The sequence below is a fragment of the Mastigoproctus giganteus genome, chromosome 4 (assembly GCF_048544385.1).
Source record: "Mastigoproctus giganteus isolate SK-2022 chromosome 4, ASM4854438v1, whole genome shotgun sequence".
Lineage (NCBI taxonomy): Eukaryota > Metazoa > Arthropoda > Arachnida > Uropygi > Thelyphonidae > Mastigoproctus > Mastigoproctus giganteus.
The window spans coordinates 101,064,963-101,092,785 of record NC_143578.1 but is presented as its reverse complement, the minus strand read 5'-3'; the positions used below and the strand labels follow the sequence as shown (position 1 = coordinate 101,092,785).

The window sequence follows — 27,823 nt, the reverse complement described above, 5'->3', positions numbered from 1 at the left end:
AATTACAGGATCTGCTAACAAATAGATACTACACTAAAAAATTGCACTACTCTCAGTATCAAAAGTATTTTGGAATTAAAATCTATATTAATTAGAGCAAAACACTTCCGGTTTGAAGATAATTTATGAACTACCGATGGGGTTAGGCATTTCAGCCCCTCTTTCTGAAATCTATTTGGCAAGTGTTGAAAATCAATTACTTCGGCCATTCCCTTCAGAGATCAAACTATTTCTACAGTATCAGACAACATATTATTAATCAGTAATAAAACAGTTATTGGTAACCTGCTAACCAAATTTAACTCTATACATAATAGAGTTAAATACACCTTAGAATTGGAGGAAGATAACGGTATTATTTTCTTAATTTAATTATATGTAAAAATGATATCAGACTCGGAACAAAGATATATAGGAAGCAAACATACACAGGAAAATTTTTATTCCCACGATTCATATAGTACAAAGAAATCTGTATTGCACAATCAGATATACAATGCAACCCCAGGGACTCGCATCTGGTGAGTATGGGCTTGGCACACCCAGGGCCCTGAGCTGGGCATCATCATTCTTCTCTTCCTTGGTGATTCCCTTTTATCTCTCTCTCTCTCAGGCTTCCTTATATGGCTAATAATAATATATGCCATATCACCATATGGCTAATAATAATAAAATAATAATAAAAAATATAGTCAGTCACAGCAAGACTTAACAAAAACGTTCAGAGCTAGAAAGTACCCTATGCAGTTGATTCAAGGCACTATATCAGCAGTAAAAAATAGTACCAACAATCCTTATAACAATATTAGTACAGATTACATATAATACACCAAAATTGTTCTCCCATACCATAGCCAGTTTCCAAAACAACTTCGTAACGTTTTCTTAAGGACTGACATCACATTAGTCTTTTCTTCCTATAATAAACTGGGAGCCTCTAGTAATTACAAAGAGACAAGTACCAAATACAAGACGTTAGCAATATAATATATCTCATTAAGTGTCAACCAGGTTGTAAAGCCTGTTACATAGGTAGCACCATTATGAAGTACGGGTCATCTAAAATGGAGAACATGAGAGCGTAACACTATCACAACAATTTTAAGACCAACCAAGGGGGCACCGAGCTTACACAATGTGTGCAGTCATATAATCACAACCCGTTAATTGACTCCACTATCACCCTAATTAAATTGAATTCCAATTATAGGATATTTTAATATGAAGCCTTAACAACAGAATGGTTTCGGAAAAATATGTCACTTGAAATATTAAACACAAGACTACCGACTAGTCTTTCACCAATATGGAACCTTGTGCACTTCAAATTCCCACGTGTTTAAACTACTATATAAACCTTACCTTCATTTATACCTTAACTAAGCTAACTGATGATGAATATATCGAAAGTCTCCTATTTGGGCTTTTGGCATCTGATCCTATAGTTCTAGTTTTCTCGTTTACATGAGATTTTATGGATGACAACCGGAGGAAAGAGCGGTGCACTCCTTCTTCCTCTGGGCATAGTTTGTTAATAATGCAGTTAAACCTTCATCTTTACCTCTTCTTTCGAACTTCAGTAAGAAAATACGGATTAAAAGGTGTGTGCTGAACAAATTAAACCTTTGTTATAAATTATGAGTAAATAGACAGCATTTTAAGCTTTAATTATAAATTTTTAACTGTATACTGTCTAGATGATGAAATAGCATTTTATAAAGAAATGCTCATGTTACTAATGATCATATTTTGTTTTCAGAACTGTCATGATTTAGATGCATTACAAACAACAGATGCAGCAGACTGTTCTAGTATTGGAAGTAATCAAAGTAGTAGTAGTGATAAACACTGCTGCCCAAATTCATTAACAAATATACGTGATAAGGTGGCCATAAGTATTCCAAAGGTGCAAGAATTAGAGAAAAAAGTAAAAACAATTCCTCTCCTCCAGGTGAGAAATGGTAGTGATATGCAGTAAATATAGGTAGCCCTCGGTTTATAATGGGATTCATTCCTGTCACAAAAAAAAATCTGAGTGAAATGAACCTAATTATAATGTAAGTCAAATGAGTTACATTCCAGGCTCCTCTCAAAACTGACATGAGCAATATAATATTATTATATTTAAAGCTCTGGAATGAATGCTGTAATGTAAAAACAGTATTTTTATGAATATAAATCAATTAAATGTGATACAATATAAAATAACCAAGCTAAATTTAATTAAATAAAAAAAATTTTGTCCATATACTTTGAAATGTTCAAAACCCAGACTCCAAAGTTTTTTTTTAAGTGCCAATGTAAGGCCTCTGCATTGATCTTTTTTGACAGTGGCATAATGCAGTGATTTTACTTCTTTGATGAAGTCCGTGGTTGAGAATCTTTCCTTTTTTTTTTTTAAAGAAAGCATGCAGTGTTGACTATCAAGATTTCCTCTCTTTCTTTGAGAATCTCAGAACAAAGGCAAATGAATACAATTACACTCCTTTTCACTTTTGTACTTTGCTCCTAGTTGAGGACAATATCATATGCTCATCAGTGAGAGCCTGCATGGCTGAAAGGATGCACTGTAGATCACTTGTATTCATAGATTTTAGAGGAAGCTCTTCGTCTTTTTCTTTGTCCTCCTTTTGTTGGCTTAGTTCTTTAGCCAAGTCTTCATTGGAAAGCTGCTGTCCATGGCTATCCAACAGCTCTGTTACATTGTCACCTGTAACCTTGTTCAGTCTTGCCTCTTGTGGCAGCTTGCTAACGTCTTCAGCAATGTTCTCCACTGGCCTGTGAAGTTGTGCATAAACTGTGGGAGAAGTTTGCGCATACTTCATTCAAACAGTTCGCTGATACTTCCTCCCAAGCTGCGTTGATGTTATTATAATGACCTTCAAAATGTCAAATGAGTGCCAATAATTCTTGATAGTTTTGTTTGACCTGTCCAAAATTCACCATTTCCATGAAGGTTTAGCAGAGGTAATAGGCTTTAAAGGTTGATATTATTCCCTGGTCAATTGGTTGCAAAACTGAAGTGGTGTTTTGGTGGTATGTAAACAACATTGACTTCCAGAAATGTTCTGGCTTCAGCAAGGTGTGCAGGATGGCCAAGGGGCATTGTCCAAGAGAAGAGCCCTGGATGGTAACTGATTCTCTTGACAAAAACTGAGTGTTTGTAGGGCAAAAATAGTTTATGTACCAATCCAAGAATATTTTTTCTGTCACCCAAGCTTCCTGTTTCATTTCCAGTAGACTGGTGGCTTTGTTTAGGTCCTTTAGAGCATGAGGTTTCTGTGGATGGTACACCAACATTGGTTTTAATTTTAAAGTGCCAGTGACATTTACACCCAGCAGAAGCATTAGCCTGTCTTTTGCAGCCTTGAAATCTGATGCAGACTGCTCTTCATGGGCAAAGAAAGTTTGTGATAACTTCTTCCAATAAAGCATAGTATCTTCAACATTAAAAACAAGATCAGGAGAATAATTACCCTTCTCTACAATGGCTTGAAAATCTGCAGGAAATGCTGCAGCAGCCTCACCAATTAATTTTCACAGTGGCACTTTGAGATTTAAATCTCGTGAACCATCCCATGCTACTTTGAAAATGTCTCGTCACCACCCTCTTTTTTTTCTTAAGATTTTAAAAAATTTATAACTGTATATCGAGTTTGCCTTATCGGTAATGAGATCTCAAGTCAATGGAATGTTTTTTTTTTTTTTTTTTTTTTTTTTTATTTTAGTCATCCACCCACCCACACACAATGGACAATAATTTCTCCATTTCTTCTAAAAGTTTACTTCTGCTATAATTCATTTGTACCATGCTTACTGTTGTAGCATTGTTGCATTCACTGTTTTATTTCATCCCATTTTTCATTATGGTACTCACGGTCAATGGAGGAAATTTCATACTTCTACGCACATTAGGACGTGTCTGATCATCTTTCATTCTACGAATTACTTCCATCTTTTTTTCCAATGTGACAGATCTGCGTGACATTTTCACATTCACGTGGCTGTACTGCACTTCTGTTACTACACGTAGCAGCTCTTATTTAATTAAATTATTCAACAGTTTTACCTTTAAACTCACAAATTGACACTGTAGAATGCCTCAACAATAGTACACTAACAAGTGAACTAATTGACATCTCTGATTGACTGTGCTGTTTCTTTACATATCTGGTATTTATAGTAGAGCATCTTTGAAATTTTTTTATAGTTTTTTATATTTTTGGTCTTCTGGTTTCAAATCAGTCATCAGTGTGAATTGTTGCAAAACAAACAGTTGTAAACCGAAGGCTACCTGTATAATTTTATTTTATTTTATAAGAATTGAAGTGTAATAAAATTTTTAGTTAAATGTTAATTTCATTAAAGTGGTTATCAATTTAATTTTCAGTAATATGCATTAATTATTTCAATTCTTTTAATGTATAGCAATAGTAGAGACATATGATGCAAAAAAGCAAACTTATATAGCATTGGCCAAAAAGAGAAAAAAAAAAAAAACCTTCCCGTTTCACCCATCCATTCAAGAGTTTGTTTAGTTCAGCCTTGAATTTATTTAAGCTGTCAACTTCCACAACAACAGATGGAAGTGTGTTCCAGCAATCAACCACCCACTGGCTAAAGGAAAATTTCCACACATCTATTCTACAATTGTCTTTCCTCATTTGAATTTATGCCCCCCTGAGGTGTGGAATCTCAGCAAGAAGAAGAATCCCATCAGCATTGAGCTTGATCAAACCATTCAAGGCCTTATACACCTCAATCAGATCACCTTGTAGGTGCCTAGTTTACAGATGCTGTAATTTGCAGAATTTAAGCCTTTCTGCTCACTAATCTTGTTGCTCTTCTCTGTACTTGTTTCCAGCAGCCCTACATTTTTCCTAAAATGAAGCCTCCAGATCTGTATGGAGTTCTCAATGGTGTGGCCTGACCATTACCTTATACAAGGGAATAATCACATCCTTATCCCTGCTAGCAAAATTCCTATATATTATTGATAAGATCCAATGTGCTACTCTCACAGCCTGTTTGCACTGCTCATAAAAATTCATCTCTGACTGCACAATTAACCTCGGGTCTTTTTCATTCATGAGTGTAGTACCGCACAGTTGGTATGTTACTCTGGGGTTACTGCTACCCATATGCAGCACTTTGCATTTGTCAATGTTAAACTTCAGTTGCCACCTCTCAGCCCATCTGCTCAACTTTTCCAGATCCTGTTGCAGTAGCTACTGTCCTTACTGTCATTATCAATCCTACCAACCTTCGTATGGTATACAAACTTGGACATTAACCCTGATATATCTTCATCAATATCATTGATAAAAACAGGAAACAACAATAGGCTCAACACGGACTCCTGGGGATGCCACTAACATTAGTCCACGAAGAGCAGTGTCCATTGATTGCCACTCTGTCTTCTCACACTCAACCATTCCTTTATCCATAGCAGAAACTTGCCTTTAATGCCATACTGCTCTAACTTGTACAGTAGTCTTCCCTGTGCAACAGTATTAAAAACTTTCCTGAAATCCAAGTACAGTCAATTCCGGTTATTTGGGATTTTGGCCCAATTAAGCGGCTGCCCCAATTATCCGAAGTTTCATGTAAATAGTTAAAAAAAAAAAAAAAAAATACAATGGCCCCCCCACTTTACAATTGGTTCACTGTACAATCAAATCATGTTACAATGGACTCACCATAGTAAAGTACCGTTAACTATACGATTTGTAGTAAGTGCCAGTCATTGTGATCATGTTTGTGAATTGAATTTTAATTCTATTAAACAGAGATTCTAATTAGCGAAAATAGGAGGAATATTATCCACAGACTATAAAAGTAAAGATATATTAAAGCACAAATTTACCCTTTATTACCTTACCAATTAAAAAATTAAATGATACGTGAAAATTGGAAGAATATACATGATAATTGGCATAATTAATACGTACTGTAATGTGTACGTGCTAACTAGTTGACATTTCTGTTCACTGACATTTGTAGGTGGGGGGTAAAATTTAAAACAGTAAAAAGATAAGCAATCAGTAACAAAGAACATGGCACACACAAATTGCAAGTAATACGATACACACAAGTGAGAATGGAGTAACAAGTTAAGAAGCTTTAAAAATAGGAATGAAGAGAAAATTCTGAAAATAAATTTTTTTATATGATTGAAGATTTCATAGAAGTGTGGGTTATTTCACCATAATAATCCACAGAATTCCAGCTGTCAGTATTATCGCAAATTCAATAAGATCGAGTTAAGATTCTTAGCAAAGCTTATTTTCTTAGTACTCGCCTCTAGATCCGTATTGATTAGGGTTAAATTTACATAAAGGAAAGTAAAGAGAGTAAAAGTATAAAGCAAAAGTTATCTATTAACATAAATTAATTTAAAAACGTGTCTCCAGGAAGAGGAAGTGCACCACTTTTTTCTGGTTGTCATATATAAAATTATGATGAAGATTCACATGTTTGAAAAACCAAGAGCTGGACGAGAAGCTTTCGATGCCATCGTCATCAGTTGGTAAATGACATGAGTTGTAAGTATTTATTTATAGTATCGTGGTATCCAGGATGCATCACGTTAAACTCATGGAAATTTGATTAGTGTGAGCTCCTATATTGGTGATAGATTCGTGGGTAATTTAGTGTTTAAAATTTCGTATGAGCTATTTTGGCAGAACCATTCTATAGCTAGGGCTTCGTACTGGAATAGCTTATAATTTGATTTAAGTTTAATTAGTGTAATTGCATTATCTATTAATGGATCATGATTAAACGAGTGTATGTGCTGACTGAGTTCAGTTCCTGGTTGGTCTGATTTGAAACTATTATAATGATAGTATGCTCTCGTGTTGGCTGTTCTGGAAGTTCCATATTTTGTGGTGGTGCTACCTATGTAGCATGCATTACATCCAGATTGGCATTTTATAAGGTATATTATATTGTTTGTCTTGAATATTGTATTTATGTTTCTCTATAAGTGTGACTATTGTGTTTTGTGTATGATCAGTACTAATGTTATCAATGCGAGGATTATTAATTTTTTTCTTTTACAGCTAATATGGTTTCTTGAATTAACTGTTTGGGGTATTTTCTAGCTATAAAAGTTTTTTAATCCTCACATTGATAACATTAGTACTGATCATACACAAAGTACAATAGTCACACTTCCGTATCATAGCCAACTTGCACCTCAGCTCCGGAATATTTTCAAAGAAACATTACACTGATTTTTTCATCATATAATAAACTAAGTACTTTTTTCAGCAAATATAGGGAAATATATAAATACAATATTCAAGACATAAACAATATAATATACCTTATAAAATGCCAATCCGGATGTAACGCATGCTACATAGGTAGCACCACCACAAAATATAGAACTTCCAGAAGAGCCAACACGACAGCATACTATCATTATAATAGTTTCAAATCAGACCAACCTGGAACTGAACTCATTCAGCGTGTACACTCTTTTAATCATGATCCATTAATAGATAATGCAATTACACTAATTAAACTTAAATCGAATTATAAGATATTCCAGTACTAAGGCCTAGCTATAGAATGGTTCCGCCAAAATAGCTCATACGAAATTTTAAAAACTAAATTACCCACGAATCTATCACTAATACGGGAGCTCACACGAATAAAATTTCCATGGGTTTAACGTAATGCATCCTGGGTACCACAATACTATAAATCAACACTTACAACTCATGTCATTCACCAACTGATGACGACAACATTGAAAGCTTCTTGTCCAGCTCTTGGTTTTTTAAACACGTGAATTTTCTTCATAATTTTATAAATGACAACCAGGAAAGGGTTGCACTTTCTCTTCCTGGAGACATGTTTTTAAATTAATTCATCTATTAATATAATTGGGAACTTTTACTTTATATTTTACTCTCTTTACATTCCTTTATGTAAATTTAACCCTAACCAATACGGATCTAGAGATGAGTTCTAAGATAATAAGCTTTGCTAAGAATCTTAATAGATAATCAACAGTACTTCAAGGTTTCAGCTGTAAAATTAGTCAATAAGATAGTTTACTATCAGTTTATGATAGATTGCACTAGCAGAAAAGCCCAATAAACAGGTGACTGCTAATTGTTTTTATTGTTTTATAGTTGTGACCCCCAGAAATCCAACCGAACCATGTGGTATGGTTGGAGGCAATCATAGGGTAATCTCCAGTGCTGTGGTCTCCTGCCCCGATTAAACAGCATGTTGTCCCAATTAAGCAAAGTAAACCCAGGCTATTTTCTTGATTGGGTTCTGTTTTTTAAGATTTGTCCCAAATAAACTGGCTGCCCCGATTAACCGGTGGCCCAAATAACTGGAATCCACTGTATATGATATCAAAATTATTTTTTGCATCCGTTCTTTTGTGACCACATCATAGTATCCAATTAAATTGGTCAGAGAAGACTTCCCCTTAACAAACCCATGCTGTGTCTGAACTATAACTGCTGTCTTGTCTAGATGATCCTGAAGTACTTCTTAAACCAGTGACTCCATTATTTTCCCTGGAACAGAAGTTAAACTAACAGGTCTATAATTACTCATGTCACCCTTTTTTATTATTATTATTAGCCATATGGTGCAAGGAAGCCTGAGGCTTATGCCCTTCCATCTCCCTTTGTGAATTAATGAAACATTTGCACATCTCCAATCCATAGGGACCTCCCCTGAGTAAGAATGCCCTTATAATCAGCAAAGGGCCTTCTTACTTCCTTTTCTGCCTCCTTTTATATAACTGGATTTGATTCCATACACCCCAGATGTCTTATGTGTAACTTCAACAATTTATCCTCTACTTTGCTCTCAGTTATTATAAAATCTTTTAACTATCTGTTAGAGTTTGTTAGAGTTTGAAAATCGAACCATCAATATCAAGTGGACCAATTTGATTCATCCCCTTCCTTCTACAGTATATGTAAGTAACAAAGTCTTTACTGTTTTTCTTTGCATCCGTTGCCAAAGATTTCTTGTAATCTGCCCTTGCTTGCTTAAACTCCTTTGACTTGATTACAGGATATCTTATGTCTACCATAGGCATCTGTATCTCCTGATAATTTATATGCATCCCATGCATTTTTCTTCTCTGCCACGATTCTCATTAGTTCATCTAATATCCATTTAGACCTAAACCTTGAACAATATTTCTTGGTATGAAGAGCCTAGTAGCTTCCTTGATCCTATTTAGAATTTGCTGTTGGTAACATCATCAGTTGGTCCCACTGTATAGAATTTAAAAACTGTTTGAGACCACTGTAGTTACCTTTCCGAAAGCAACAACTGAGTTACATCTTTAAATCCCACATCAGTGCACTGTGATCATTGCTACCTAGTAGTTCCTTTATCTACAGATTCTTAATGCATGAATAATCACTGCTGATAATCAGCAGTGATTATTCATTACTACCTCTGGTTGCCTCTCTTACATGCTACTGTAGAAAACAATCATCCAATAAATGCACAAAACTCTTTCTAGTGTGCGAGAGACCAATCCACAAGTTCCAGTCTATATCTGGGAAGTTAAAATCTCCCATTATGAGACAATCTGATTTACTGTCCCACTATTTCTCTGTACTGTTGTTCATTGTACTCATCAGTCATTAGGCCTATAACATACTCCTACTCTAAATTTTTCTTTCCCATGATGTCACACCAAACTGACTCAACACTGCACTGTCCTTCCATGTCAACTGGATCTACTTCCGTAGATTTTGTTTCTTAACTAACACATGACCCCTCCTCTCTTTCTATACACAGTGCCCCCAAATTAAAATTCTGCATTCCTTATATCTGTGTGACACCACATCTCTGATATCCCAACAATATCTGCCTCTAATGTCTTGGCGCCTCCGTAGCCAGGTGGGAAGGAGCAGCAGTGCGTAGCACAGGCTTCTTGATTAGACCGGGGTTCGAGCCCATCACCACCAAATACAGAGGATGTGGAAAGGTCAGGGAATGATCACCGCATATTCCCGGAGCAATATGGCCTTAGTTGCTAATGCTCCTAAAAACCAAATAACAACAACAACAACAACTCTAATGTCTTGACCAGCACCTTAAATTCATCAAATTTATTTACTATACTCCTGGCATTGGTGTACATTGAAGTATACATGCACCTATTCTTACTCTTAGTTACCCCAACACAGCCCATGTATTTACTTGTTCTGTGATTACTCCCAACAGTCTTTGAAATCCTCAGCACCTTGCTTTTCAGGCTGCTGCTCATTCCAATAGAAGAAGTGCAAGAATCGCTTCACCTCTGCCTGTGGCTACTGTTAATCTCTGAATCCCCCACTCCAAGCAAGCAGTTTTCCGACTCACCTAACATTGCCTCTATAGCATTAGCAAATATTCTTGCACCCTTTCTATTTAAGTGTATCCCATCCCTTTAGAAGCAATCTCTCCTGTTAGCAAGCACAGACCACACTGTGAAAAATTCTACCACATGGGCCCTGCACAATCTCTCCAGGGCTGAATTGATTGACAAGGCTCTCATCATATACTCCCTTCTATTGTGTCTGGGCAGAATTGCAGACACTTTCAAATTTAACCCTAACTTGTGATCTTTTTTTTCCAACTTTGACGTGTACTTGTTAAGTAAGTCTGCAGATCTCCTATTCTTAATGTCATTAGTGCCAGTGTGTACATCAATATCATCCTTTGTGCCCTTAAAAGATGAGTTCTACTCTTCAATGTCATCAGCTTTTGTCCCTGGCAGAAATACCCTGGTCTTATTCCACCTATCCTTTTTGCACAATATTTCCTGTCTCCCTGACAATAGTCACCAACAATAACTAGTATGGTTCTTTTTATGTAGAACAGAATTAACGTTGCTTTATCACTAGCTAAAGCAAAGTTTGTTATTGTAAAATTGCATGTTGTACATGCAATTTAAATTGCAGTTGTGTATTATTTGTTATCTTATTTAGGCTGATATCATTTGTTATTTTATTGGTTCTAAAAAAACCTAAGCCTTGTAATAAAATTTAACAATATATTTACAACTACCCTGACTGTAGTATCAAATAGCTGGTATGTTAATCTGGGATTATTGCCACCCATATGCCACAACTTGCATTTATCAATATTAAATTTCAATTAGCATTAGCATTATTAGAGGCATACGATGCAAGAAATCAAGCTTATGCAGCATCATCCAAAAAAAAAAAAAAAAGACCCCTCCCATTTGTTCTAAATGCCTATCCAGCTCAGCCTTAAATTTATTTAGGCTATCAACTTCCACAACAAAAGATGGAAGTCTGTTCCACCAATCAACTATCCGCTGGCGAATGGCAAATTTCCACACATCTATTCTACAACTGTATTTCCTCAATTTTAATTTGTGCCCCCCCCCCTCAGGTTCTTATTCTGAGCAAGAGGAAGAATTCCATCACAATTCACCTTGCTCAACCCATTCAAGTCATTATTATTACCCATATAGTGCAAGGAAGCCTGAGGCTTATGCTGCACCAGCCAAAAAAAAATTTTTCTGAATCACCGAGAGAGAGAGAGAGAGAGGGGGGGGGTGAAGGAAGGAATCACCAAGAAAAGGAATGATGTTATCCAGCTCAGGACCTTGGGTCTGCCAAGCCCATACTCACCAGATGTGAGCCCGTGGGGTGTACAACTCAATCAGATCATCTCGCAGGTGCCTACTCTCCAGGCACTGCAATTTGCAGAACTTAACTCTTTCTTCGTAAGAGTACCCGTTTGTTCCCCTCAGCAATCTTCTTGCCCTTCTTTGTACTCATTCTACAACTCTACATCCTTTCTAAAATGAGGCCTTCAGACCTGTACCCAGTACTCTAGGGGTGCCTCCGTAGCCAGATGGGCAGGAGCAGTGCATAGTGCTTCCTGATTAGACCGAGGTTCAAGCCCATGACCACCAAATATGGCGGATGCGGAAAGGTCAGGGAATGACCACCGCATATTCCTAGAGCAACATGGCCTTAGTTGCTAATGCTCCTAAAAACCAAATAACAACAACAACAACAGTACTATAGGTGTGGCCTGACGATTGCTTTGTATAATGGGATAATCAGTCCTTGCTAGCAAAATTCCAATATATCATTGACAAGGCTCCATGACCTGCCCTGGCAGCCCATCTGCACTGCTCAGCAAACTTCATATTTGACTCCACAATTACCCACAGGTATTTTCCACTACCCTGGTTGTAGTACCACACAGTTGGTAGGTTTCTCTTTGGTTATTGCTACCCATATGCAGCACTTTGCATTTGTCAATGTTAAACTTCAGTTGCCACTTCTCAACCCATTTTCCCAACTTATCTAGATCCAGTTGGAGTAGCATGCTGTCTTTACTGTCATTAACAACCCTGCCAACCTTTGTATCAGCTGCAAACTTGGACATTAAACCTGATATACCTTCATCAATATCATTGATAAATATACAAAACAACAGTGGATCCAACACCAAACCCTGGGGAACTCCACTACTAACATTTGTTCGTAAAGAGCAGTGTCCATTGATTACCCACTCTCTGTGGATTCCCACTCAACCATCCCTTTATAGTAGTAGTAGTAGTAGTAGTAGTGGCACTTGATGCAAGAAAGCAAGTGTAGGAGCTTATGCAGATTCAGCCAAAAAAAAAAAAAAAAAAATCACACCATACCCTCCAAATGCCTGTCCAGTTCCTCCTTAAATTTATTTAACCTATCAACTTCTACAACGACAGATGGAAGTTTGTTCCAGCAATTAACCACCCGCTGGCTAAAGGCAAATTTCCGCACATCTATTCTACATCTATCCTTTCTTAATTTGAACTTATGTCCCCGTAGGTTCGTATTCTGAACAAGTGGGAGAATCCCATCAGAATTCAGCGTGCTCAACCCATTCAAGGCCTTATAGACCTCAATCAGATCACCGCGCAGGTGCCTAGTCTCCAGCCACTGCAATTTGCAGAACTTAAGCCTCTCTTGGTAAGAGGATCCCTTCATTCCCCTCACCAATCGTGTTGCTCTTCTCTGTACACGCTCAAGCAAATCTACATCCTTCCTAAAATGAGGCCTCCAGACCTGTACGCAGTACTCAAGGCGTGGCCTGACCATTGCCTTATACAGAGGGACAATCACCTCCTTTTTCCCTGCTAGCAAAATTCCTATATATCATTGACAAAACCCCATGACCTGCCCTAGCAGCCTGTCTACATTGCTCAGAAAACTTCATATCTGACTGCACAATTACTCCCAGGTCTTTTTCATTTTCTACCACCTTAAGTGTAGTACCACACAGTTGGTACGTTTCTCTGGGGTTACTTCTACCCATATGCAGTACTTTGCATTTGTCAAGGTTAAACTTCAGTTGCCACTTCTTAGCCCATCTGCCCAAATTATCTAGATCCTGTTGCAGTAGCACACTGCCATTACTGTCATTAACAACCCTGCCAACCTTCGTGTCATCTGCAAACTTCGACATTAAGCCTGATATACCTTCATCAATATCATTGATAAATATACAAAACAACAGTGGACCCAACACCGAACCCTGTGGGACTCCACTAATAACATTAGTCCACGAAGAGCAGCACCCATTGATTACCACCCTCTGTCTTCTCCCACTTAACCATCCTTTTATCCATTGTAGCAACTTACCCTTAATACCATTCTGCTCCAATTTGTACAGTAGTCTTCCATGCGCAACAGTGTCAAAAGCTTTCCTGAAATCCAAGTATATGATATCAAAATTATTTTTTGCATCCAGTTCCTTTGTGACCACATCATAATAACCAATCAAATTTGTCAGACAAGACTTTCCCTTAACAAACCCATGCTGTGTCTGAATTATTGCTGCAGTCTTGTCTAGATGATCCTGCAATGCATCTTTAACCAGTGACTCCATTATTTTACCCGGAACAGAAGTTAAACTAACTGGTCTGTAATTATTCGTGTCACCCTTCGAACCTCCTTTGTGAATTGGGGATACATTTGCACATCTCCAGTCCGTGGGAACCTCCCCTGAATCCAAGGATGCTCTCATAATTATGGCTAAGGGTTTGCTTAGTTGCTTTGCCGCCTCCTTTAATATAACTGGATAGATCCCATCCGCCCCAGGTGCCTTTCTTATGTTTAACTTCAACAATTTCTCCTCCACTTTGCTCTCAGTTATTACAAAATCATTAAGCACACTGCTACAATTTGATAACCTTCTTCCATTTTCAAACTGTAATGATTCCTCACATGTGAATGTAGATGCAAAATACTCATTCAGTTTGTTTGCTATCTGAGCAGGATCATCAACAGTCGAACCATCGATGTCAAGTGGACCAATCATATTCATCCCCTTCCTTTTAGAGTTTATATAAGTAAAGAAATCCTTGCCGTTTTTCTTAGCATCTTTTGCCAAAGATTTCTCGTAATCCGCCTTTGCCTGCCGAACCTCCTTTGTGACCTGATTACAGACTAGCTTATATCTGCTACAGGCTTCTGCGTCGCCTGATAATTTATATGCATCCCATGCATTTTTCTTCTCTGTCACGAGTCTCATTAGTTCATTTGATAACCATTTAGGCCTAAACCTTGAACAATATTTCTTCATCGGTATGAAAAGTCTAGTAGCTTCCATGATTAATTCCTTGAATGCTTCCCACTTAGAATTTACTGTTTGTAACATCGTCAGTTGATCCCACTGTACAGAATTTAAAAACTGTCTGAGACCACTGTACTCCCCTTTACGGAAGCAAAAACCCTTTCCTTAACCCCTGACGGTAGTTACCTCTTTGAGTAAATCCCACTTCAGCACACTGTGATCACTGCCACCTAGTGGTTCCTTTATCTGCAAATTCTTAATACACGAATGATCACTGCTGATAACCAGATCAAGAGTATTACTTTCTCTGGTTGCCTCTCGAACATGCTGCTGCAGAAAACAATCATCCAATAAATCCACAAAAGTCTGACTAGTGTGTGAGTGACCAACCCACAAGTTCCAGTCAATATCTGGGAAGTTAAAATCCCCCATTATAAGACATTCTGATTTACTGGCCCACTCTATTTCTCTGTACAATTGTTCATTGTACTCATTCGAGTCATTAGGCCTATAACACACTCCTACTCTTATTTTTGCTTTTGCAGTGCTTATGTCACACCAAACTGACTCAACAGTGCACTGTCCATCTATATCAACTGGATGCACTTCTTTTGATTTTATGTTTTTCTTAATTAACAGCATAACACCTCCTCCCTTTCTGTCCTGTCTATCCTTTCTGTACACATTGTACTCCCCAAATTCCAGTTCTGCATTCCTTATATCTTTGTGACACCACGTCTCTGCTATCCCAACAATATCCGCCTTTGATGTCTTGACCAACACTTCAAATTCATCAAATTTATTTACTATACTTCTAGCATTGGTATACATGCAAGCATACATGCTCCTATGCCTATTCCTTGTTACCCTAACACATCCCATATACCCAACTATTCCAGGATGACTGCCATCCGTCCCTGAAACCCCCAACACCCCTCGCTCCAGGTCGCTTCTTATTCTAATAGAAGTTGTGCAAGAATCACCTTCACCTCTGCCTGCGGTTACTGTTAAACTATTAGTCTTTGTATCCCCCCAGGCTAGCAGTTTTCCGACCCACCTAACACTGCCTCGATAGCATCAGCAAATATTCTTGCACCCTTTCTATTTAAGTGTATCCCATCCCTGTAGAAGCAATCTCTCCTGTTAACAAGTACAGTCCAGGCTGAAAAAAATTCTACCCCTTGAGCCTTGCACAATCTTTCCAGGGCCGAATTGATCGACAAGGCTCTCATCATATACTCCCTCCTATCGTGTCTGGGCAGAATTGCAGACACTTTCACATTCAACCCTAATTCTCGGCTTTTTTTCAACAGTGACCTGTACTTGTTGAGTAATTCCGCCGGTCTCCTACTCTTAATATCATTAGTGCCAACGTGTACAACTATATCACCTTTTGTGCCCTTGAAAGATGATATCCGCTCTACAACGTCATCAACCTTTGCCCCTGGCAGACATACCCTGGTCCTGTTCCACCTATCCTTTTTACATAGCATGTTCCCTGTTTCCCTGACAATAGAGTCACCAACAACTAATAGTTCCTGTGGGACCAGCGCATTCTGCCTTGGGGTTTGCCGCTGTGTTGCGCGATGACCAAGTGCAAGCTCTGGCGTTGATGTGGGCAGCTGAGAGCTTGATGGGCCCCTCAATTTATTTCCTTCGAGGGCATCCACCCTGTCCTTCAAACTCTCATATAGGCCCATAATAACGCTGAGTTGTCGCCTGATTTCCTTACACTCCTTACATCGCGCACACACAAAGACATCCCCCACGGCAATATCATGTTCCGTTCCAGAGAGTTCGGCAAACATTTCACAAGATGCACATTTTTTTAGGTTGTGACGCGTTGGAGAATCGCCCCCCTCAGTTCTCCCCCGAGTCACAACACTCCTGCCACTTTGTGCCCGTTGCTTTGCTGCTCTAGTTCGGGGCATGGTAGTTTAAATTAATAAAATCAATAAATTAAATGTCAGTAGTATTTGAATAGAAACTATGAAATAGAAACAGTGAAGCGTATTACTATATAATTATGCGTTAGAGCTACCTAGCTACCTCAATTAAAAAATTTGAATTCCCTACAAAAACTTTGAATTCCCTATATACAAAAACAATGGCTACAAAAATCGAACAAAAATAACGGTTTTACCTATCGTAAGTAAAATCCACAAAAACTCTTTATCTAAATTAAAATAAAAAATAACCAGCGTAACTATAACTATATGACTACGTATTAAGTACAATATAAAACAACAATCATGTAAATAAAAGGCAAACACTTATCGTTTTTGCGGAGCCTGTAATTGTCAGCTGTAACTTTTAAATAGAGTCAGCGCCCTCCTTTATCCATTTTAGTAACTTACCCTTAGTGCCATACCTCTCCAATTTGTACAGCAGTCTTCCATGTGCAAGAGTATCAAAAGCTTTCCTGAAATCCAAGTATATGATATCAAAATTATTTTTGTCATTCAGTTCCTTTGTGACCACATAGTATCCAATCAAATTGGTCAGACAAGACCTCCCTTTAACAAACCCGTGCTGTATCTTAATTATTACTGCAGTCTTTTTTTTTTTTTTTGTTAGTTGTTGGCGCATCGGCTTCTGTGGCCATGATGCATCGGCTTCTGTGGCCATGATGCATCGACTTCTGTGGCCATAATGCATCTCCCAAAGATTTTGCATTTTCTACTCTGTTCCAAGCCCAAGGCAGGATTCGAACCTGCGACCTTTGGGTTGCCAGGCAGGTACTTGACTCACCCAGCTAGCCCGGTCAACTGCTGCAGTCTTTTCTAGATATTCCTGCAATGCTTCTTTAACCAGTAATTTCATTATTTTCTCTGAAACACAAGTTAAACTAACAGGTCTATAGTTACTTGTCACTTTTTGAACCCCCTTTGTGAATTGATGATAAATTTGCACACCTCCTGTCCATGGGGACCTCCTCTGAGTCCAAGGAAGCTCTCATAATTATGGCTAAGAGTTTGCTTACTTCCTTTGCTGCCTTCTTTAATATAACTGGATAGATCCCGTCCACCCCAGGTGCCTTTTTTATGTTTAACTTCAACAATTTCTTCTATACTTTGTTCTCAATTATTACAAAATCACTTAGTCCCTGTTAGTTTGATAAAGTTCTGGCACTACCCTCATTGAATAACTCTTGTGAATGTAGATGCAAAATACTCATTCAGTTTCTCAGCTACCTGAGCATGATCATCAATAGTCAACCCATCTATGTTAAGTGGTCAAATCTGATTCATCCCTTTCCTTCTAGAGTTTACATAAGTAAAGAGCTCTTTGCTGTTTTTCTTTGCATCCTTTGCCAAGGATTTTTTGTAACTTTGTGACTTGATTACAGACTAGTTTATATCTGCCATAGGTTTCTGTGTCACATGATACTTTATATGCATCCCATACATTTTTCGTCTCTACCACGAGCCTCATTAGTTCATCTGATATCCCTTGAGGCCTAAACGTTGAACAGTATTTCTTAGCTAAAGCAAGGTTTGATATTGTACAATTTCATGTTATACATGCAATTTAAATTGCAGTTGCCACCTCTCAACCCATCTGTACAATTTATCCAGATGTTGCAGTAGCTTACCTTGATTACTATCATTAATTCCAGCCTTTATATCATCTTGAGACTTAGACATTAAATCTGATATACCTTCATCGATGTCATTAATAAATATAAAAAAAATGGAAACACCACTGAACTTGATAGGAAACTCCAATGATAACATAAGTCCATGAAAGGTAGTGTCCATTGCTTACCATTCTCTGTTCTCCCACTCAAACATCCGGCCGCCTCCGTAGCCAGGTGGGAAGGAGCAGCAATGCATAGCACACACTTCTTGATTAGACCGGGGTTCGAGCCCGTCACCACCAAATACGGAGGATGCAGAAAGGTCAGGGAATGACCATCGCATATCCTGGAGCAATATGGCCTTAGTTGCTAATGCTCCTAAAATCCAAATAACGAATGAACGAACTCAAACATCCCTTTATCTGTAGCATTAACTTGCTCTTAATGCCACATTGCTCCAATTTATACAGTAGTCTTTTTTGTGTGCAACAGTATCAAAAACTTTCTTGAAATCCAAGTATATGATATAAAAATTTTTTTGCATCCAGTTCCTTTGTTACTTTATCACAATATCCAATCAGAGTGGTCAGACAAGATCACCTTAATAAATCCATGTTCTGTAATTGCATTCCTGTCCAGATGGTCCTACATTTAGTTCTTTAATTAGAGACGTTTTATTTTTTCTTGAACATAAGTCAAGCTACCAGTTCCATAATTACTCCTGTCACCTTTTGATCACCCTTTGTGAAATGGGATACATTTTCACATCTCCAAACCTTTGCACATCTAGGGACCTCTCTTGAATCCAAAGATGCTCTCATAATTATGGTTAAGCTTATGCTTGTCTCCTTTGCTGCCTCCCTTAACACATTTGGGTAGATCTCATTCACCCTGGGTGCTTTTTTTATGTTAGTTTAATTTTTCTTCCATTATCCTCTCAGTTATCACAAAATCATTTAGCTCCTTTTTAGTTTTATGAGGTTCTGGCCTCCCCTACAAAAAAGTATTCTTCATGTGTAAATGTATATGCAAAATACCTATTCGGTCATTAATGTACATGCAAGTATATATGTACCTGCTGTTACTCTTAGTTACCCTAACACAGCCCATGTACGACTGGGCTAGCCGAGTGGGTAAAGTACCTGCCCGGCAACCCAAAGGTTGCGGTTCGATTCCCGCCTCGGGCTTGGATCAAAGTACTGCAAAAACCTTGGGAGGTGCAATATGGCCACAGAAGCTGATGCGCCAACAACTACCAAATCAAAAAAAAAACAAAAAAAAAAAAAACAGCCCATGTATTTTGCTTGTTCTATGATGACCCACAGCAGGGTTTGAATTCCCTGGCACACCTTGTTTTCAAGGCTGCTGCATGTTCCAATAGAAGCAGCATGAGAATCACTTTCATCTCCATCCAGCTCTAGGTAATCTATTACCCTCAGCTGGCAGTTTCCAACTCCCCTGATACTGTCTTGATAGCATCAATAAATTCTTGCACTGCTTCAGTGCTAACATGTGAAATAATATCACCTTTCATGCCCTTAAGCAATGATATTCCACCTATCCTTTTTGCAGAATATATTTCCCTGACAATTTCGTCATCAGAATAACTACTTTCTGTTGGGATCAGTGCATTCTGCATTAACATACCTAAGTTAATTTCAGCCTTGAACAGATTGGCGAAATTTGATTTCCACTCCCAAAAAATCTGCAATACAGTTAATACATGATCTCGATGCAGACAAGTGGTCACAAAATAAAGAATACAGGCATTGTCATTTAAGAAAAGTGTGTTGCGCAAAAATGTAAATTATGCTTTCTGTTAACCCAAACATTTAAAACTGTTTAAAACTTCTAATTTCAGTTTGTTACCTTGCTATTCTCCTAGTTGATCTTATGTACTTAAGTTGGCATTATTGTTATTATATTAATTTTCCCTGTGAAGGAGTACCACTTCATAGCGAGTAGTGTTACCAAGTGCACAGGGTGGTTATGTCTTGCTGTTATTACTCTTGGTCGATGACCCCTCTGATTATCCTACGGTTGTTCAGGATTGAGACTTTCTAGAGTTCCTTGTAGGTGTTCTTTGGGAGACGTATTGCTACTAGGCTGTGTAGGGTCTTTCATTGTGTTAACCACCATACCAATGGTTGACACAATGATTGAGATAGTCATTACTTGTTTCTAATGCCACATCTACGGGGCCACAAATACTGGGAATTTTTCTAACAGGGATAAAGGAGGTGATTATCCCCTTGTATAAGGCAATGGTCAGGCCACACCTCGAGTACTGTATACAGGTCTGGAGTCCTAATTTTAGGAAGTATGTAGATCTACTGGAATTTGTGCAGAAAAGGGCAACAAGATTAGTGAATGGAACAAAGGGGTTCTCTTACAAAGAAAGACTTGTTTTGCAAATTACGGTATCCGCAGACAAGGCACTTGCAAGGTGATTGGATTTGTTTTTTTTTTTTTTTTTTTTTGAAAACCCCAAACACAAGAGGTATTAGAACCTACAGTACTTAGTACCGTGCTGGAAGTGGAGAAGACGAAAGAAGATATGTTGCCATTAGATTTGAACTTCTGTAGACTAGTTTTCAGGAAATATGTATGAAGAAGGTTTTTCTAAAAAACAGCAGTTAAATGAATAAATGGGAAAGATTAAAAATTTCTTCTGTGAGTTTGAAGTTGGACAGTAAATGGATGTTGGCTGGTGGCGGCATGTGTTTGGACTGTTTTGAAAGAGAGAGCGAGCAGGAATTATGGAAGCCAGTTCAGAATATGGAAGTATCTGTAGAAAAGGCATGCAGCAGAAACAGTACATCTATGAGACAGCAAGTGGACAGACTCTGTTAGAGATGAGTCATTAATTAACCTAACTGCCCTCTTCTGAATGGAATCTAGAAGCTTGAGAGAGGTTTTGGGGGGACATCTCCAAGATGTGGGAACAATATTCCATGGTAGGGCAGATTTGCAGTTTGTACAGAGTGAACAGTTGTTTGGAAGAAAAGTAACACCGAGAGCAAAAGAGAAAATCAAGTTTTTTAGATGCAGAGGAAGAAATATTTGTAATGTGCTTGTGCCAAGAGAGATTAGAAGACAGGGTGATTCTCAAAAGAGATATATCATCTTGCCTAGAAATCGGAGTGTCACCAAAGATAAACATAGGAGCAGAAAGAATCCTTTTTGCGAGATAAGACAGGACTGAGTTTTAGAAGGATTGACATCAACTAAGTTGTCTTTGCCCCACTGGAGAATCACCTGGAGATTGGCATTTAAGGAATTGGTAGCAGATATTGGAGAAGCTGAAGCTGACTGAGCAGGGCGAGGTTTCTCAAACTGGAAAGTGGAATGCAATGTGCTATCATCAGCAAAACTATGGATAGGATTTCCGATCAATGGAAGACGGTCATTAATATACAAGAGGAAAAGAGTGGGAGAAAGAACTGAACCTTGGGGGACACCAGCAATAGTGGAGAACTTAGAAGACAGAGCTCTCTACGATCACCCTCAGTGAGCAGTCAGAGAGAAAACTGGATAACCAATTACAAAAAACAGTCAGGAAACCATAAGATGGAAGCTTGTTTAATCAAAAGCCTTTGAGATGTCAAGAGTAACTGCTTGTTTCACTAACCGTTTCCATTGAATTTATCCATAAATGGGTAACATAAGCCAGAATATCACCAGTGGATTGACACTGACCGAATCTATACTGGCGGTCATTGATCAGATGGAAGATTTCTAGTTAGTTTAAGAGTTGGCAGTTAATTGATTTCTCCATTACTTTAGAAAGAGTAGAAGTAATTGCAATGGGATGATAATTGGATAGGAGGGATTTGTCACCCTTTTTAGGAACTGGCTGGATATGAGCAAATTTCCAAGAAGGAAAAACACCTTTGAAATAAAAAAGTGAAAAAAGGAAGCAAAGAACAGGAATGAGTTCAGGAGCAGAAGTTTTGAGAACAAGTGGAGAAATACCATCAGGATCTGGAGCTTTGAGCATCATTATTTGTCAAAATCCTGACATCCCTTTGACGGAAGACCACAGGTATTGAATAGAGAATGTTGGGATGTGTTTTACCAAAATTATTAATACTTGATTCGAAAGAAAATAGGATGCTAGCAGGTCAGCTTTATCCTTGGCTGAAGTGACAATAGAACATCTGGTTTTAACAGAGGTGGGAGCAGAGATGGGCAAAAGTTGCGGCCAATAGCGTTAGCAAGAGACCAGAATGCTCGGCTTCCATTAAGGCAAGAAGCAAGTTTTCTACTTTTAGACTGTTCAAAATCTAGTTTGGACTGATTAATAACTGCCTTACAATTTTTGCGAGCTTTGGTATAGGCAAAAAATGAAAAAGCCAATTATGATATGCAACATCCTTCTCTTGAACAACCTTAGCACATTTATTGGAAACCACGGTTTAGATAAAAGACGAGATTTTAATGTGGAGTGTGGAATAAAGGATTCCATTCATACAAGAATTTCACTGACTCGATCTGAGCAAACGAGAAGAGACAATCAGCAAGTTGTGATCTGAGGTGCCTAAAGGACCACTCATTTCGACCATGTACTTAGAAGGGTTTTTTGTGAGAAAAAGGTCAAGTGTGTTGGTTGTATGGTTAGGATCGTCTAGTATTCTTCTAGGTAAATGAACAATCTGTGCGAGATCATCAGTAATTGCAAAAACCTCAGCATCTCAACCTGCTGGGCCTGTGTGACTAGAGAGTGGAAGCCACCTGGAGTTGTGAACATTAAAATCACCAAGGAAAATTACATCACTTTTAGGAATGTTGGACTGGAGAAAGTCAAGTTGCAAAGAGAGGAAGTCAAAGAGCTCCAAATGATCAATGGAGTTGGGATAATGGTAGAGACAACAGATGAATTTGACAGAATGAAGTAGAGAGATTTTAAGCCAGAGAAGATCGAAAAGAGTAAATTTAAATTACCAAGTCTCTGACAGGGAATATCGGAATGGACATATGCACATGTAGCATCTTTAAGGTGAAAGGAATCGTACAGCGAATAATTTGGGCCACTGAGATGAACAGTGGTTGAATCAACCAATAGCTGAGATTCTGTCAGAAAAAGTACATTGGGTTTGGCAGACTAAGTGGAAATGGACATCATTGACATTAGAACTGAGACCACGTATATTTGTGAAATGAACTTGGAAGTGTTTGGATCTTTTCACAGATAAGTTTGCTCTATTAGTTTGACAATTGCCACAGGGGATCACATCTGGTGAGTATGGGCTTGGCACACCCAGGGTCTTGAGCTGGATATCATTCTTCTCTTTCTTGGTGATTCCTTTCTCTCTCTCTCTCTCTCTCTCTCTCTCTCTCTCTCTCTCTCTCTCTCTCTCTCTCTCTCTCTCTCTCTCTCTCTCTCTCTCTCTCTCTCTCTCTCTCTCTCTCTCAGGGTAACTTTGGAATTTTTTTTTTGGCTGATGTAGCATAAGCCTAAGGCTTTCTTGCACCATATGGCTAAAAATAGTAATTCATGGTGTATTCAATAGTAAGAAAAAGTGGGGCACATGCTGTATGAAGTAATGAAATTTTTAGATATGCCGTACACATGGTAGAGTATACCCAGATCCTCGACATAACGTTGCCTCGACAATGTCCCCCGCATACACACTACTTTGACTCCCTCCAGTTACTATCTGGCAGAGTAGAGGTAGCAAGATTATACACTAGCTGAACTGGAAGCCTCCTTGAGAGTTACCAATAGGTTTTGTCCAGTGTACTAACTAGTGGCCAGCCTGCAACCATTTTAGAGCTGTACCCTCGAAATATAAGGAAGTTTGGATCTCGCCATGGAGTTTATCATAACCTCAAAACACATCAGTCATACTGCACGATAGAAGAGATGGGGAAGGGTTGACCGGAACTTAGCTGTGAAGACTAAACATGGGTTCCACCACTTCACGCCTACAGTAAGCAAAGTGGTGGTGTTGCACAGGTTGATGAGTCATATGCCACCTAGTATTGCCTGGTAACACAGAGGGAGGCACCATTCCTCCATGTGGTGTGGGTGCTATAACTCGACCCCTGCTTACATTGGTTCACACCTGGGTGGTCATCCACAGTGTGCTTGCGCTTGGAGGTTATACCCGGGATTACTAACGGTCCCACCATCATGAAAGTGCAAGCAGAGGATTTGGCTGTCACAGACCATCCAGACTTTGCCGAAATTGGTTCCACTTGACTTGAGTGTCACCTGAATATCAGTTTCATCAGCATTTTAGACTCCCAGGTAGGAAGCACGGCATGTCTGAGAGAATATCTGTGACGATCTCAAGGACCTAATGATTGAGGTGTATAAGGCCTTGAATGGTTTGAAAAAGCTCAGTGCCGATGGGATTCTTTTTCTTGTCCAGATTAATTGCCTGAGGGAAGAAATTCAAATTGAGGAAAGACAGTTGTAGAATAGATGGGTGGAAATTTGCATTTAGCCAGCAGGTCATTGAAGTTAACTGCTTAAATAAATTCAAGGCAGAACTAGACAAACATTTGGAGTGAATGGATGGGTGAAATGGGAAGGGGGTTTTTTTTGGCTCATGCTGTACAAGCTTGCTTGCATCATATGCCTCTACTAATGCTAATGTCTTTGATTTTAGGTCCATATACTTCCTGATCTTTTCCTCATTGGTTTTTGGGAGGTTGCCAGTGTTGGGCACTGCTATGTCAATCAGAGGGTTAGCCTCCTTGTTGACAAGGGTTATGTCTGGTCTATTATGTGGGATTGTCTTGTCTGTTATGGTACAGTCCCAGTACAACTTGTGGGTTGAGGTCTCTAGTATGGCCTAGGATTCGTACTTATAATACGGTACACTTTCTTTCATCAACTGGTATTTCCTCGCTAGCTTCTGATGTATTTTCCTGGCTACCTGGTCGTGTCTAAGAGTATATTCTATTTGGGTTGATACCTTGCATCCTTCGGTGATATGTTGGATGATTTCTGACGCCAGATGGCATCGTCGATGTGTCACCTGACACTCCATGCTCCTTATCAGTGCATTTTTTTTTATAGTTCCGGGTGTTGATTACCCGATCTTGAAGTGCAAGCATGAATCCTTCAGTCTCAGGAAAGAGTGTCTTGTTTGTGAGTCATGCATTGGAAGAAATTTTATTTATGTTGGTTTTGATGGAAGTCATTATAGTGTCTATACCATGGATCATCTCCTTTGTCCATCTTTCTGGATTTGTTTGTCCTATCTGGGGAAGAGGGGACTCCTTGCTTATGTTGAATGGGGTATGCCACTTTTTTTTTGTCTTCCTTATGGCCTAGTAGAGTGCTGCTGTGTTTTTCTGGAAGTAATCCTGCAGGTTAGCTATCACTGTCTTCTGTTGCTCGATGAGGTCTATCTGGCCCCTTCCTCCTTTCTGAGCTATTGTGAGTCTCTCCACAGCTGACTTTGGGTGGTGTTGGCATCCCTTGGTCGTCATTGTCCCTGTCTTTTTTGTGATATCTTCCAGCTCAGTCCAATGCGTGATCCCAAAGGAATATGTTAGCACTGGGACTGCATAGGTGTTTATGGCTTTAACTGTGTTCCCTCTCTTCAGCTTTGCTTTGAGCAGACTCTGATGATATTTTTTGGTCAGGCAGCTCTTGATCTCTTTGTGCTCTAACTGCTGAGCCTGAATCATTTCCAGGTATATGTAGTTCTCTCCCCTGTCATCACTTCAATCTCTTTATCTGTCTGAAGGTGGTAGTTTTGGTGGGCTAATTTCCTCAATGCAATCTGCAGGTCTTGCATTTGTCTATACCAAATTCCATCCTGATATCTTTGCTGAATTCTTCAGCGATCTGGAATAGTTGCTGGAGTTGCTTCTTGGTTGCCATATAATTTGATGCCATTCATGTATATCAAATGGGAGAGGGTTTACAGGTTTTTCCTTCCTTCTTGGCACTTCCGTAGCCAGGTGGGCAGGAGCAGCAGTCCATACCACACACTTCTTGATTAGACTGGGGTTCGAGCCCTGTGACCACCAAATATGGAGGATGCGGAAAGGTCAGGGAATGACCACTGTATATCCCCGGAGCAATATGGCCTTAGTTGCCATTGCTCCTAAAAACCAAATAACACACAAACCTTCCTTCTTTGAGGTTAAATCCATACTTGCTGTTGTTCAGCATGGTGGATAGTAAGTTGAGTGCTAGACAGAACAACAGTGGGCTGAGGGCATCTTCCTGAAAGATTCCCCCTGATGGAGATTGGCCTGGTTATTATATTCTCAACCTTGGTGGTTCTCCATGGTTGCTTCTAGGAAGTTTGTCACTATTGGATTGACTTTTTAGATTTTTAATGTCTCTATTGGTGCAACCTGTACACAGCCTACATAGATTACCTTGTGGTAATCGGCGTAGGCCTTGTACAGGTTGCACTCCTTCTTGCAGGGGTGCAACCTGTCATATGAGTGGCTCTCCACTTAGCATTAGCATTGGCACATGATGCTAGAAAGCAAGCTTATTTTTTTTTTGTCAAGTTCTGCCTTGAATCTATTTAAGCTATCAACTTCTACAACGACAGATGGAAGTTTGTTCCAGCAATCAACCACCCACTGGCTAAAGACAAACTTCATCTATCCTACAACCGTCTTTCCTCAATTTGAATTTATGCCCTCTCAGGCAATTATTCTGAGCAAGAAGAAGAATCCCATAAGCATTGAGCATGCTCAAACCATTCAATGCTTTGTACATTAATAAGATCACCTCGCAGGTACCTCGTCTCCAGACACTAATTAGAAAAACTTAAGCCTTTCTTTGTAAGAGCAACCTTTTGTTCCATTCACTAATCTTGTTGCCCTTCCCTGTACTCACTCCAACAGTTCTACATCCTTCTTAAAATGAGACCTCCAGACCTGTATACAGTACTCAATGTGTGGCCTAATGATTGCCTTATACAAGGGGATAATCACCTCCTTATCCCTGCTAGAAAAATTTTCTGTATATCATTCACAAAGACAGATTGCAGATAGTCTGCACTGCTCAGAAAACTTCATATCTGCTTGCACAATTACCCCCAGGTCCTTATTGTTCTCTATGACTGTCAGTGTAATACCACAGAGTTGATATGTTACTCTGGAGTTAGTGCTTCCCATATGTTGTACTTTACATTTGTCAATGTTAAACTTCAGTTGCCACCTCTCAGCCCATCTGCTCAACTTTTCTAGATCCTGTTGCAGCAGCGTACTGTGATTAACAACCCTGCCAATCTTTGTATCGTCTGCAAACTTGGACATTAAGCTTCATATACCATCATCAGTATCATTTATAAATACAGAAAACAACAATGGACCCAACATTGAACCCTGAGGGACTCCACTAATAACATTAGTCCACGAAGAGCAGTGTCCATTGATTATCACTCTGTCTTCTCCCACTCAACCATCCCTTTATCCATAGCAGCAATTTGCCTTCAATGCCACACTGCTCCAATTTGTGAAGCAGTCTTCCATGTGCAACAGTATCAAAGGCCTTTATAGGATCCAAATATGATATCAAAGTTATTCTTTGCATCCAATTCCTTTGTGACTACATCATAGTATCCAATCAAATTGGTCAGGCAGACTTCCCCTTAACAAACCCATGCTGTGTATGAGCTATAACTGAAGGCTTGTCTAGATGATCTTGCAGTGCTACTTTAACCAGTGCCT

General features: G+C 38.9%; 1 protein-coding gene across 1 annotated transcript in view; it reads left to right on the top strand.

Annotated features, from left to right (window-relative positions):
* Positions 1-1,537: 1,537 nt before the first annotated feature.
* Positions 1,538-27,823, top strand: part of LOC150086952 (uncharacterized) — a 232,040-nt gene continuing 205,754 nt past the window's right edge. Inside the window, exons 1-2 of the mRNA XM_090372333.1 lie at positions 1,538-1,579; positions 1,760-1,951. Of these exons, the coding sequence (XP_090228459.1) occupies positions 1,538-1,579; positions 1,760-1,951 (234 nt within the window). The remainder of the gene's footprint in view (positions 1,580-1,759; positions 1,952-27,823) is intronic.